Genomic DNA, 12,559 nt, shown 5'->3' with positions numbered 1-12,559 from the left:
GGTAAGCTGGGGGCATATTGTAGATGTGATTTAATAGCATGTGTGTTACACTGATACGTGGGAAACGAAGTTGGTGGAGGATAGGATGCACTCTCCATTCTCCAACATGTTTCTTTCCTGTTTCAACTACCTTTTTTGGTCTTTGTGTGTTTTTTTCTCATAAACTACTCTTCTTATTGATTAATTATTACTACAAAAAGTATCAATAAGGGATTACAACTGCATAAACGAAGCAGTTTAGTAAAAGAAGAGGTCCGACGTATGGAAAATCAAGTGGGTTACATTGGTAGGTGATGTACATGATCCCACATGATTGCATAAATGATCTGTGTTTCACATCACATTTGGTACACCTCAAGCTAGAAGTACCTATCTATCTTATTAAAGTAGAAGTACTTTAAGCTTTTGTTTGGAAACAGGGATATGAATCTTTAAAAAAATTAAATTTTGTTTGGTAACAAAGATAGTAGAGATTTTTGTATTTTCCTTATTTAAATGATAGATTTAAGTATTTAATGTCTTTCCTAATTTAAATAATAGATTTCTTTAATAGAATGAACCTTAACCAAAATAAAATTTCTAATAGATTTTTTGTTAACATTTAATATTTTTCAATATTTATTAATAAAAATAATAAAATAAAAATCACACATCAAAATCAATTTATATATCATATAGATAAAATATAAAATATTTTATTTATATATATTATCATTAGAACAAAGAAAAAAAATTGAAGTGAAAGCAAATATTTATACGGCCACGGGTCAAACTATAGAAATAAACAACAATGGCGTAATTTTTTTTTTTTTTTAAATATTTTAATTTCAAATATGTTTATATATTTTATGTATTTATAAATTATTTTATTTGTCATTAAGAATGCTAAGATTTTGGAATTGGAAAAATTATGACCCATCTCTATATTATTTTAGTTAGGAATTTAAAATTTATATCAAAATATTTTTTAAAACTTTTAATTTTTATTATAACTACAAATGTTAATTTTCAATCTAAATTTATGTTTAAATATTAAAAATATATCATTTATAAATTAAAAAAACTAAAAACATAAAATAAATACCCGCCCGGTTGGGCGGGTCAAGATCTAGTAAAAGTATTAAAGTGAAAGTCTAAAAAGTATGTTAATATGTAAAGCACTCAACACACACATCGCTCTTCGATCTACCTTATGGTTTTAGTTGGGTTAACAGATTCGTTGCGAGCTCCAACAAAACTGTGCAGCCCGTCGTGATATTTCTTAATGGCCCGTTTAAAACTCTACGTCCAAGTCCTTGTTACTATTACCCAGCCCAAAATTATAATTATGATTTGCTTGGGCTTGTCCAAAAAAATACACTATACAAATAACTTTAACTTTTCCAAAGTCACCAACATGCCTTCTTTTCACGTTAGAACAAAACAAAACAAAACGAAAACTTTTTGGCGAACTCCTGTGTGATTCACTATACTTTATGCGTTTAAAGATAATAGTAAAATCGCACCATATGAAAATGTTATAAATAAGGAAAACAAATCAAACTTTGTGGTCAAGCAATTTGGATATGAGTAACCTAATTATGACTTGTGCCTTGCAGCGTAAGTTGGTGTAAGTTGAAAACGAAAGGAAAAAGTGTAGTTTGTGGCTCTAACTGCTTTCATTTAGTTTATGTTCTCTAACAATTGATTACCTTTCATTACTCTTCGTCTCTTCCGCCAGTTTTTTCCTTTAATTTATTTCTTTTAAAATTCTATAGTAGGATAGAATTTTTGGTGGAGTTCAGTGGAACATAAGCGCAAGATACACTGGCTTAGTTGGGACAAGATGTGTCTGCCAAAGGAGTTTGGAGGCCTTGGCTTCAAGGACTTGGAGAGTTTTAACCAATCACTAATGGCAAAACAAGCATGGAGATTGTTGTATTCTCAAGATTGTCTCATGACGGCTGTACTCAAAGGCAAGTACTTTGAGAACACTCAATTTACAGAGGCAACACTTGGAGTCAGACCATCATATGCTTGGCGGAGCATTCTTTGGGGCAGAGAACTGTTGCAGAAAGGTCTGAAACGCCTCGTTGGAGATGGTGCCAGTATCAATGTATGGACGGAGCCATGGTTTGAAGACGATGACGGAACTTTGCGCACCCCCTATCGGAAACAAAGATCTATTGATGCTAACTTGCGGGTATCTGACCTAATCGATACTCTCACAGGGAGATGGTGCCTCAGGCGATTGAAAGAGATATTTGTTCCTGGGGATATCACAATCCTCCAAAGCAATCAGCCAGTGACTTCAGAGACTGATTCATGGGTGTGGAGGCATACGCAAAGTGGTCTGTATTCAGTGAAAACAGGTTATGAACTTGCATTTGCTGAGAACAATCAGGAGCTGCTTCGAGAACACACTGCATACCCGTCTATCAACCCTTTAAAGAATCAAGTGTGGCGTATTCAGGCTCCTTCCAAACTGAAAGTTTTTCTTTGGAAAGCTTTATCTGGAGCGTTGCCGGTTCTTGATGGTTTACAGGCTAGGGGCATGAAATGTGATCAAGTTTGCCAGACGTGTGGAGGGGAAGGCGAATCTATCAATCACGTTCTGTTTACTTGTACTCTAGCGAGACAGGTTTGGGCTATATCTGGTTTTCCAGCGAGATTAGGGGGTTTCAACCATTATTCGATTTTCACCAATCTGAATTATGTGTTGCAAACATGGGAAAGGAAAAAGGAATGGCAAGAAGTAACCAAAAGCTTCCCCTGGACCCTCTGGTATCTATGGAAAAATAGAAATAGACTTTTGTTTGAAGGAGAATTATTTGATGGAGATCAACTCTGCAGCAAAGCGAAGGAGGAAGCTGAGTTGTGGTACTATGCTCAGACTTTAGGAGACAGAAGCTCAACTGATCATAGAGATACAGCGCTTCGGGATTCTATGGTTTGGAAAAGGCCCCCTCCAAATGTTCTAAAATGTAATATTGGGATGCAGTGGTCAAAGAAAAAAAAGGTAGCAGGGATGGCATGGATTCTTAGTGATTCCAGGGGAGTTGTGTTACTTAATAGTCGACGTTCTTTTGGTGATGTTGGAACCAAAGTTGAAGCCCAGTATTTATGCGTTGCATGGGCGGTTGAGAGTATGCGAAGCCTTAGGCGACTAAATGTGCACTTTGCGTTTGAAGGAAGTAGTTTCGTCAATGCAGTGAATCGGCCTCAAGCGTGGCCTTCCTTCAAGAATAAAGTGATGAACATCAGGAGTCTGCTTCGTGATTTTTTGGAATCGCGAGTTTTGAAAGAATCCTTTCAAGCTAATAGGGCTGCTCGTCTGATAGCTACTAGTGCTTTAAAAGATAGTTTTTACCAATCCTATGTAGCTAGTGGTTTACCTAGATGGTGTTCTTTTGCGTTCCCGTAGGCGGGGACTTTGTGTTTTGGATGTACTCCTTGGGTTCTATAGTCAATGAAATCTTTCGAGAAAAAAAAAAAAAGCTTCTTCACCAGTAACTCAGTGAGCTATTCTGGTCGTTTGCAAATAGTGTTGGCCGACAAAAGTTTGCCATCATTTGCTCGCTAACCTCATTTACTCGCACTGGTTAATACCTCAACACTTGTTTTACTTTATTTGCAACCAATCACCATGTCTTAGTCTTACTCTTATAATTAATCTTGACTCTCTTTTCACAAATACTAATACTTCATACATTTTCTTGTGTAAAAGTCGCTCTTTTTAATGAGAACTTTATGTTCGTATTTAAAAAATATATTTAGTGAGTTTGTGTATGTGCTGTATATGTACAATTGTATTCAATACATACGTTGTCCAAGAAGGTGGCAAGTGCCACCTGAAATATTTTAAAAATTTGTTTAGTATACTTAAATTTTAGTTACTTTCCATTAGTAAATAGCATTTTCTAGCTTTTTTTTTTGAGTTTATGTATGATTTGCCCCACCAAAAACAAATTCTACATCCGCCATTGAATGTGATAGTATTTATTTAGACTTGTATATATAGGTAAGTTTTATGATATAGTAAATAATACCTGCTAAATAATTTATCAAAACTTGCAACATACATATGTGGTTGTCAGGCGTATTTGCAAACGAACTCTTAATGCGTAGGAATAGAGAGAAAAATAAAACAATTGATGCGAAACATTTTGGTGTAGCCGTGTAGGGTTCCATTAATTGTGTGAATAATAATATAATAATAACGTACACTTTCCTTAGTAAAAGCTTTAAAATCTGATGCAACTAAACTAAAAGTGGAAAATAAGAAAGTATTTAAATTTTCAAAAGTATACTATTTTGTAACAATTAATACATACTGAAATATTGGTATTTCCAACTTTGAAAATTAGTTGCGCGATATTCTACATTAGACAATTATTGTAAACTTTCATATCACTGTTTCATAGAATTTCAAATTAGATTGGGTAAAAATTATTTAATACTTTTGACTATATCTATCACTATCATTCTAGAGTCTAGACCATGCTTTTGGATCACACAATTTTCTCAGACGAAATAAATCATAATTCAATAAGATGATCACGTGAATGACATGTAGAGAATAGCGTCACAATCTTATACGCTATGAATATCTTGTTGGTTCATGTATTAGTAAACAACTCTTGGGCAAATTCGTAGCAAGGTTGTGATTAACAAAACAGCATGTCTGATAATTATATACTAGTTCGTAGAGTAGTAAGCATGTATAGACGATTAGAATTTTTTTATTAAAACCGAATTTACTTATGCTAAAGTTTCAATATATAGCTGAATCTGAGCTTAGTTGAGTCTTTTCTTATGAGAAAATAGTTTACTCATTTTAACACGCGTTTTACTCGAGGTTTGGGGAAGATTATCGGTGAACAATCGACGATGTTTGAGATTGCCTTTAATTAGTGCGGGTTAGAGAGTATACTAAATATTTACAGGCTATAATAGATTTCTCAAAATATGTAAATTGGATATGCGATTGGTGTGATCTATACATATAATGATTTAATTTTTTGCAAAAAAGATAACCTGATTTTCCAATGTAGAAGGATGCTTTGAATCAATGATGATGTTGGTAACTTGCAATTATGATTCTAGAATGGGATAGGATGTAAACAAACATGTTGCCATATTTATTTTCTTTGTTAAAACAATCGAAATAGTAGTATATATTGTATGTTAGTGTGGTGACAAAAAATTTCAATACCTTCACTCTATCTTTCTCTCTCTCTCTCTCTCTCTCATTCCCAAAAAAAAAGACATGGAAACTTCACAAAACACCAATCTCCAAAACCCTAAACCCACAACGCCGTTTCATTATCGCCTAGAAGAAGAACTCTCTCTCCGAGATCTTCCTCTCAACGCCGAAAAAAACAATTCCACCGCCGCCACAACCACCACTGAAGACCAACGTAAACGATCCATTGAGCTTTTTGAGTTCCTGACCTCAACCTCCGACGACTGTTCTCCAGCAGAAAACATAATCTTCCGCGGCAAAATCATCCCCTTAAACTACCAAAATGCCATCCTTTCCTCTCCCGAATACATCCGCCCTCGAATAAGCACTAGATCCGAGTCCTTATCCGCTATACAAGGCAACAAGATCAACCGTCCCGTGGCACGTGACAATGCAAGACCCATGAGGATAAGCCGTTCTTTAGATCACCGCAACCTCACACGTGGACCAACCACCTCGACCGCACGTGGAAATGCTTCTCCGACAAAAATTGCGGCAAAGCCCGAAACGGTCTCGTCTGGAAACAGAAAAAGTGTGAAACCGAGATGGTACGTGATCATGTTTGGAATGGTTAAGTTCACACCGGAGACTGAGCTGAGGAATATAAAGAACCGTCAGGTTCGCCGGAATGTTATGTTTCCGTCTCCTGCTGACCGGAGATCTTGTAGAACTCGAGCGCCGTCACCGTCTCCTTCTTGGAGGTTTCTTAACGCCTTGAGTTGCAAGGAGCCTACAAGCGTTGCTGCAACGACACCGCTTTGGTTTCCACATACGTAAAGTATTATATTACCCCTAAGAACAATGCATTATGTGTGGCTACGTACTTGCTTTGCCGTCGAATGAGAAGGAGATAATCGTCTTTTACTTTAAGATAATTTATTTTGTTAAAGAATGTCGATATTGTAATTTATCTGTTGAAACAAATATCGGTAATAGTTTGGACCGTATCATACTTTTTTTTCTCTTTACAGTTCTTTTTTTCGTCTGTATAGATTTCAGCTCATTTTGTTTGAATATTTGAATATCTATTTTTAAGATAATCGTTAAAAAAAATTTAAAGAAATTAATTGGTTAGGTAGTGGAGGAATGAATGATGATCAGAACTGGCACGAGAAGGACATGAACACAATTTAATTACTTTACTTTGCCCTCTGCGACTAGTCGATTTTCGTGATATAGACAGGAAATTATATAGTTTTGTTAGCATTTATTTGTGCTTCGAAATGCATGGTTGATATATGGTATGATAATTCAAATTCCAATCTAGAGACTTTGACGTCCACCGTCTTTTTGTCCAGACTCCAGAGACTTCTAGAATTAAAACCCATGATTTCACCATATTCATGTTGTGTATATGAAACTACTTAACAAAACGGTAAGAAAACGTTAATTTTGTCTTGCGAATCACGTATTTGAGACTTTTGATTTTTGTATTATCAAAAGTATCATTTCAGCTTTTCACCATATGCAGGTCACCAATCATAAGCAATTATCAATCATGATCGGTCTATAATAATAATTGACCTTGATTGGTAGTTTGGTAATGAGCATTTTAAAAAGAAGATCAAACACTGATTCAAACCATAGACTTGCGAAGTAAGTGAAGGGGTCCAGGTGACAAAGATTGTCTGCTCCAAAACATTATCTGCGAGACAAACAAACACTGGAGATCATTAACACACAACACGCATTGGGTTTCTTCAGGTACACGTCTAGACTTTAGGAAACGTAGCTTATTCTTCTTTTGGCTTTTACCTGTGATCTTCTCTTGACAAAAGCTTTTTAATTCTCTTCCTTCTTGAAGACTTTGAATCATGTAACATCTAAAGCATGTGCTCAGTACAGATGAATCTGTATTAAAAAAACCTACATGGTGATCATCGTGTGTTTAAAGATTGGTTTAGAAAGCTTAGAGCAATGAGTTAAGATTTCCAAAATTCATTCATCTGTAGATCTTGCTATGAAACTCCACAATAAAAAATCCAATTTTCAAGGACCGTGGTGAACTTCAACAACCTTAACCGCATCGATTTGTAACAACAACACACGAATTTTTTTAGTATACTTTACAAATAGACCTACAAAGTTACAAGTTCCTATATATGTTTCCTTGAGGACAAAAGAAAGTAAAGAAAATGCAGGCTTGTTCTTCTGATGTGTGTGACCAACAAGCAAGAATATGTAACCTGCAAGAAAGAGTGTAACGTTTAAAGACTGTTGTAAAAAAAAATCTTGACGTTATGATTTAGATTTTCAGAAAATATTATTCACCTTGTCAAATGTTCTCGAGTGTTTCAGGAAACCAAAGTTTTAAGTTGTCAAGACTAATAAACACGAAACAGTACTGCAATGGAAGAAGAAAAAAAAAACAAAGATGAAAACAATGGTATGATGCAACTCTCATGAGAAGCAAGAGAAGATGGGGACTCACATAGAAGAAACAAGATTAGCGTGAAGGAAAGAATGAGCTGGACCGGTCTGCTAAAGGGAACACGAAACCTCCTTTGATATTGTCTGACTCTGTCAAAGAGCTGCAAAAAAATATAACAAAACAACTAAGAACTATAATAGAACACCATCTATATAGAGATGAGTGAAGCTTTACAAGGTTATAATCACGACATCTCTGCATCGAAAACAGAGGTCTAGATCCTTTCTCCTTAGGAGTGTCTTCGATGTCAAACACAAGTCTCTTCTTGGTCTTCTTCTCCTCCTCTTCTTCCACATTAATCCTCAACGCAGTTACATTAGGAACATTCGGCGAACTCCATTGTAATACCCCGATTTTCCAAAATATATAATAATAATAATAAATAATAAATAAAGAAATAATCCTGAAATCTCCATTTATTACTCCACATAAATAATCTCAAATCTCCATAAATCCAATAAATAGCATTAAATTCAAATAGTATAATAAATCTAAAAATCTCGGTAAAGCACAAAACCGAAAATCTGGAATAGAAATAAAGAAAACGCCCAAAAGCACCAATCCGAAAGCAATCACTCCTGTCTGCCAGGCTCACCTGAAAGAGAAAAGAAAGAGGGATGAGCAACAGGGGAGTCACTCAGTGAGGTATGGGATGCTAACCCGCAAACCACAGACTCAGTACATAGCACTACGACTATGTAAGAGTAGCTCTAGCATGAACAGACAAGATGCCTAGCACATCACACAAAACAAACAATACGCTGATGGTACATAGCTAGTCCACACACCCTGCGTTCTCCTCATACGGATATACGATATCATAATATGCGTCGATAGTCCAGACATCTCTGGACCCCCGCACTCCACCAATATGCGTCGATATGCAAACGTCTCTGCACCCCGCACCACACAATATACGTCGCTAGCTCAGACGTCTCTGGGCCCCCGTACTCATCCACTATGCGTCGCTAGCTCAGATGTCTCTGTGCCCCCGCACTCTATACGTCGCTAGCTCAGATTTCTCTGGGCCCCCGTACTCATATGCGTCGCTAGCCCAAATCACTCTGGGCCCCCGCACTCACCACATAGTCCTTACTATATAACTAGATATATACATATATATAACAGTCTTTAACATCAATCATTTCACACAATCGTTGAATCCTCTATTATCCTATTTCCAGTTTAACAATCAAATTAATAATAAGCAACCAAGACTTTCAAACATACTCGATTCACAAAGACGGATCATGTTTCGAAACTAGACTTTCAATAATAATAGTACTAAACTAGCTCAGGATTTAACGGAATAGCCCTCACCTTAGCAACTGACTGGAACGAACAACGGAAATGATCAACTGAGGTCAACTGCAACACGAGAGTCAATGACTTAGGCGCAGAGTCTCAGGAATAAAGTTTCCCGAAATAGAAACTTTCCTAAAATAGTAACTTCCCTAAAATGGATTCCTATACTAGAAATATGAAAGCGGCATACTTACTAGAAAAACCCACCGGAAGCTCGCCCAGAAATGCCGCCGGAAGCTCGTCCAAAAATCCCGCCGGAAGCTCGCCGGAAATCTCACCGGAAAAATTAACTAGTGACTGGTCGTTGAATAATTTAACAACAATTTGTCACGCGCAAAGAAATACTTTGACTTGATGAGAATAAAGAGAAGAAGAGGAGTCTATTATATAGGAGAAGGGAAGTGAGGTATGAAGCTCAAACTTCCAATGTGGGACAAAAATAAAAAGGAATGGGTTTTGATTAAAATAAAACAAATGGGCCTTACTCCTAAGATCCGGGTCGTTACAATTCTCCCCCACTTAATCAGAATTCGTCCCGAATTCCAAAGAGATGAAGAAAGAACGTCCACAGCTTCGAAGAAAAGAAAGATAAAAGGTAATAGACGATGGAAACGAAAGAAACTTGGTCTTCACCTGCAGAAGAAAAGAAAATCAGAATCTCTAATGACTAACCGAATGATGCTCGGCAGAAGGGTGCATTTTTTTTTCAAAAACTCCCAATCCCAAAACATTGAAAAATCACTGAAATCCGAGTCCCATAAATCGCCGTCCCGGGTCAGAGCCAGGACGGAACCCCGCTCTGATACCAAATTGTAATACCCCGATTTTCCAAAATATATAATAATAATAATAAATAATAAATAAAGAAATAATCCTGAAATCTCCATTTATTACTCCACATAAATAATCTCAAATCTCCATAAATCCAATAAATAGCATTAAATTCAAATAGTATAATAAATCTAAAAATCTCGGTAAAGCACAAAACCGAAAATCTGGAATAGAAATAAAGAAAACGCCCAAAAGCACCAATCCGAAAGCAATCACTCCTGTCTGCCAGGCTCACCTGAAAGAGAAAAGAAAGAGGGATGAGCAACAGGGGAGTCACTCAGTGAGGTATGGGATGCTAACCCGCAAACCACAGACTCAGTACATAGCACTACGACTATGTAAGAGTAGCTCTAGCATGAACAGACAAGATGCCTAGCACATCACACAAAACAAACAATACGCTGATGGTACATAGCTAGTCCACACACCCTGCGTTCTCCTCATACGGATATACGATATCATAATATGCGTCGATAGTCCAGACATCTCTGGACCCCCGCACTCCACCAATATGCGTCGATATGCAAACGTCTCTGCACCCCGCACCACACAATATACGTCGCTAGCTCAGACGTCTCTGGGCCCCCGTACTCATCCACTATGCGTCGCTAGCTCAGATGTCTCTGTGCCCCCGCACTCTATACGTCGCTAGCTCAGATTTCTCTGGGCCCCCGTACTCATATGCGTCGCTAGCCCAAATCACTCTGGGCCCCCGCACTCACCACATAGTCCTTACTATATAACTAGATATATACATATATATAACAGTCTTTAACATCAATCATTTCACACAATCGTTGAATCCTCTATTATCCTATTTCCAGTTTAACAATCAAATTAATAATAAGCAACCAAGACTTTCAAACATACTCGATTCACAAAGACGGATCATGTTTCGAAACTAGACTTTCAATAATAATAGTACTAAACTAGCTCAGGATTTAACGGAATAGCCCTCACCTTAGCAACTGACTGGAACGAACAACGGAAATGATCAACTGAGGTCAACTGCAACACGAGAGTCAATGACTTAGGCGCAGAGTCTCAGGAATAAAGTTTCCCGAAATAGAAACTTTCCTAAAATAGTAACTTCCCTAAAATGGATTCCTATACTAGAAATATGAAAGCGGCATACTTACTAGAAAAACCCACCGGAAGCTCGCCCAGAAATGCCGCCGGAAGCTCGTCCAAAAATCCCGCCGGAAGCTCGCCGGAAATCTCACCGGAAAAATTAACTAGTGACTGGTCGTTGAATAATTTAACAACAATTTGTCACGCGCAAAGAAATACTTTGACTTGATGAGAATAAAGAGAAGAAGAGGAGTCTATTATATAGGAGAAGGGAAGTGAGGTATGAAGCTCAAACTTCCAATGTGGGACAAAAATAAAAAGGAATGGGTTTTGATTAAAATAAAACAAATGGGCCTTACTCCTAAGATCCGGGTCGTTACATCCATGTTCTTCTCGTCCCCGACCTTCTATCACCACCTTGCTGCACGCGGATTACAGCATCAGCACTTTCAGGGCTACCTCCCTCGTCAACAATGTCTATCACACAGCTAGTCTCTCTTCTCCCACGCGTGTTTTCAGCCAAGGAGCTCGTCGAGGAGTCTCTCAAGTTGGTGCTTCTTCTTCCACTGCTGAAACTCTCCGAGGTCAGAGAAGAAGAGCCAGAGAGAAACATGGCGAGGTCATCACGCTCTTCCTTGTTGAGATCAACCAAACGCAGAGGCGGTTTCCCGTTCTCGGTCAAAGCCTCTTGCAGTGAGGACTGCACTCGGTGAATCTGGTTCTCGATAGCGGTGACAAACTGTTTATGCCGAGTCAAGGTAGTGTCGTCTCGGCAATGTCCACGGTGGCTCAACCTCACTGCCCTCTCAAACTCTTCCAGCTGATGATGATTCAATGTTACACAACATTTGAATAAATGAACAAAAAAGGAGCATGTTTTTGTGTGTGAAGAAAGAAGGTGTATGGGATCCGAACCTGCCATTTAGCAGTGCTCAAAGCAGCTTGAAGTTCAATGCAGAGCTGGTCTGATCGACCTTGTCTCTTCTCTTTAATCCAAACCCTATACGCAGATTCCATTCTGGAAATACAAAAAAAACACAAAATTGAAACTTGATATTAACTCAATACCTTCTTCACCTATTTGCTAATAAATCAAATTAACAACACATAAAGTTGTGACCTTTGATCATATGTTACAACCAAACCAAATTCACAATTACAAGTCTAAAAGAAACCCTATAAAAGACTAAGACTTTCAACATCACATACAAACCTTAAAGCAACATGAGATTCAAAAAGGAAAAGGGACATTACGTATCGGCAGATTCTTGAACCTCCTCTGCTGCTGAGAAAAAAACATCCTTTTGCCAAAGATCGAAGCTGTTAATAGCTGCTACCATCATCTTCACTAATTAACAAGATTCAACAAAACCTATCGATAGATTCTCTCTTCTCTTCTGCAGGAAAGAAGGGATTTTTTTTTTTTAATTTTCCAGCTTTCTCTGTGTTCTTTTTCGCTTCTCTTAACAATGTTTCATAATGGCTTGTTTTTAATTGGAAGGCAGCGTAAGTTACTATGGTCTTACCCGTACTGGATTTATACCTTAGCGTTAGATATTGAGAAAACATCAAGGTGGATGTTGGTTTGTGGGCCCACCCACTTGTCCCTCAACAAACATCCATCGCTAGCCAACTCAGCTCTAATGGAATTATTTACAAGAGTCAAACTAGATTTTAACCCGCACGTTCGTGCGGAT

The 12,559-nt window shown here is 37.5% G+C and overlaps 2 protein-coding genes across 26 annotated transcripts; one reads left to right on the top strand and one right to left on the bottom strand.

Moving 5' to 3' along the window:
* The first annotated feature begins 5,179 nt into the window (after window positions 1–5,179).
* Window positions 5,180–6,188, top strand: LOC108840255 (uncharacterized). The gene has a single exon (XM_018613092.2). It carries the CDS (start codon window positions 5,249–5,251, stop codon window positions 5,999–6,001), a length of 753 nt encoding a protein of 250 aa, XP_018468594.1. The 5' UTR covers window positions 5,180–5,248; the 3' UTR covers window positions 6,002–6,188.
* Window positions 6,189–7,210: 1,022 nt separating this feature from the next.
* LOC108825586 (uncharacterized) lies at window positions 7,211–12,370 on the bottom strand. 25 transcript variants are annotated; one of them, XR_008942828.1, is made up of 10 exons: window positions 12,117–12,368; window positions 11,778–11,880; window positions 10,931–11,682; window positions 10,752–10,799; window positions 9,155–10,026; window positions 8,976–9,023; window positions 7,830–8,250; window positions 7,656–7,755; window positions 7,496–7,568; window positions 7,211–7,410 (listed from the first exon to the last, which is right to left on the bottom strand). XR_008942828.1 is itself a non-coding variant. In XM_018598912.2 (6 exons), the coding sequence occupies exons 1-3, from the start codon at window positions 12,203–12,205 to the stop codon at window positions 11,239–11,241; spliced, it is 636 nt and encodes a 211-aa protein (XP_018454414.1). In that variant the 5' UTR covers window positions 12,206–12,365; the 3' UTR covers window positions 7,211–7,410; window positions 7,496–7,568; window positions 7,656–7,755; window positions 11,222–11,238. The 25 variants fall into 25 exon arrangements, 2 of the variants coding, with proteins under 2 accessions (XP_018454414.1, XP_056859880.1); XR_008942840.1 differs by having other exon boundaries at window positions 7,830–7,989; XR_008942835.1 differs by having other exon boundaries at window positions 9,168–10,026.
* Between the last annotated feature and the right edge of the window lie 189 nt (window positions 12,371–12,559).

Source organism: Raphanus sativus, chromosome 2, assembly GCF_000801105.2.
Source record: "Raphanus sativus cultivar WK10039 chromosome 2, ASM80110v3, whole genome shotgun sequence".
Taxonomy (NCBI): domain Eukaryota; kingdom Viridiplantae; phylum Streptophyta; class Magnoliopsida; order Brassicales; family Brassicaceae; genus Raphanus; species Raphanus sativus.
Note: the sequence above shows the minus strand (reverse complement) of the source record. Positions and strands in the feature narration are given on the sequence as shown.

What these genes read in the sequence shown, in the direction of transcription:
- LOC108840255 (XM_018613092.2), top strand. Translation starts at nt 5,249, where the DNA reads ATGGAAACTTCACAAAACACCAATCTCCAAAACCCTAAACCCACAACG.
- LOC108825586 (XM_018598912.2), bottom strand. Translation starts at nt 12,205, where the DNA reads ATGATGGTAGCAGCTATTAACAGCTTCGATCTTTGGCAAAAGGATGTT. An exon ending in GTTCAAGAATCTGCCGATAC is followed by an intron (nt 11,881 to 12,116) that starts GTAATGTCCCTT and finishes TTGTATTTCCAG; the next exon opens with AATGGAATCTGCGTATAGGG. An exon ending in TGAGCACTGCTAAATGGCAG is followed by an intron (nt 11,683 to 11,777) that starts GTTCGGATCCCA and finishes AATCATCATCAG; the next exon opens with CTGGAAGAGTTTGAGAGGGC.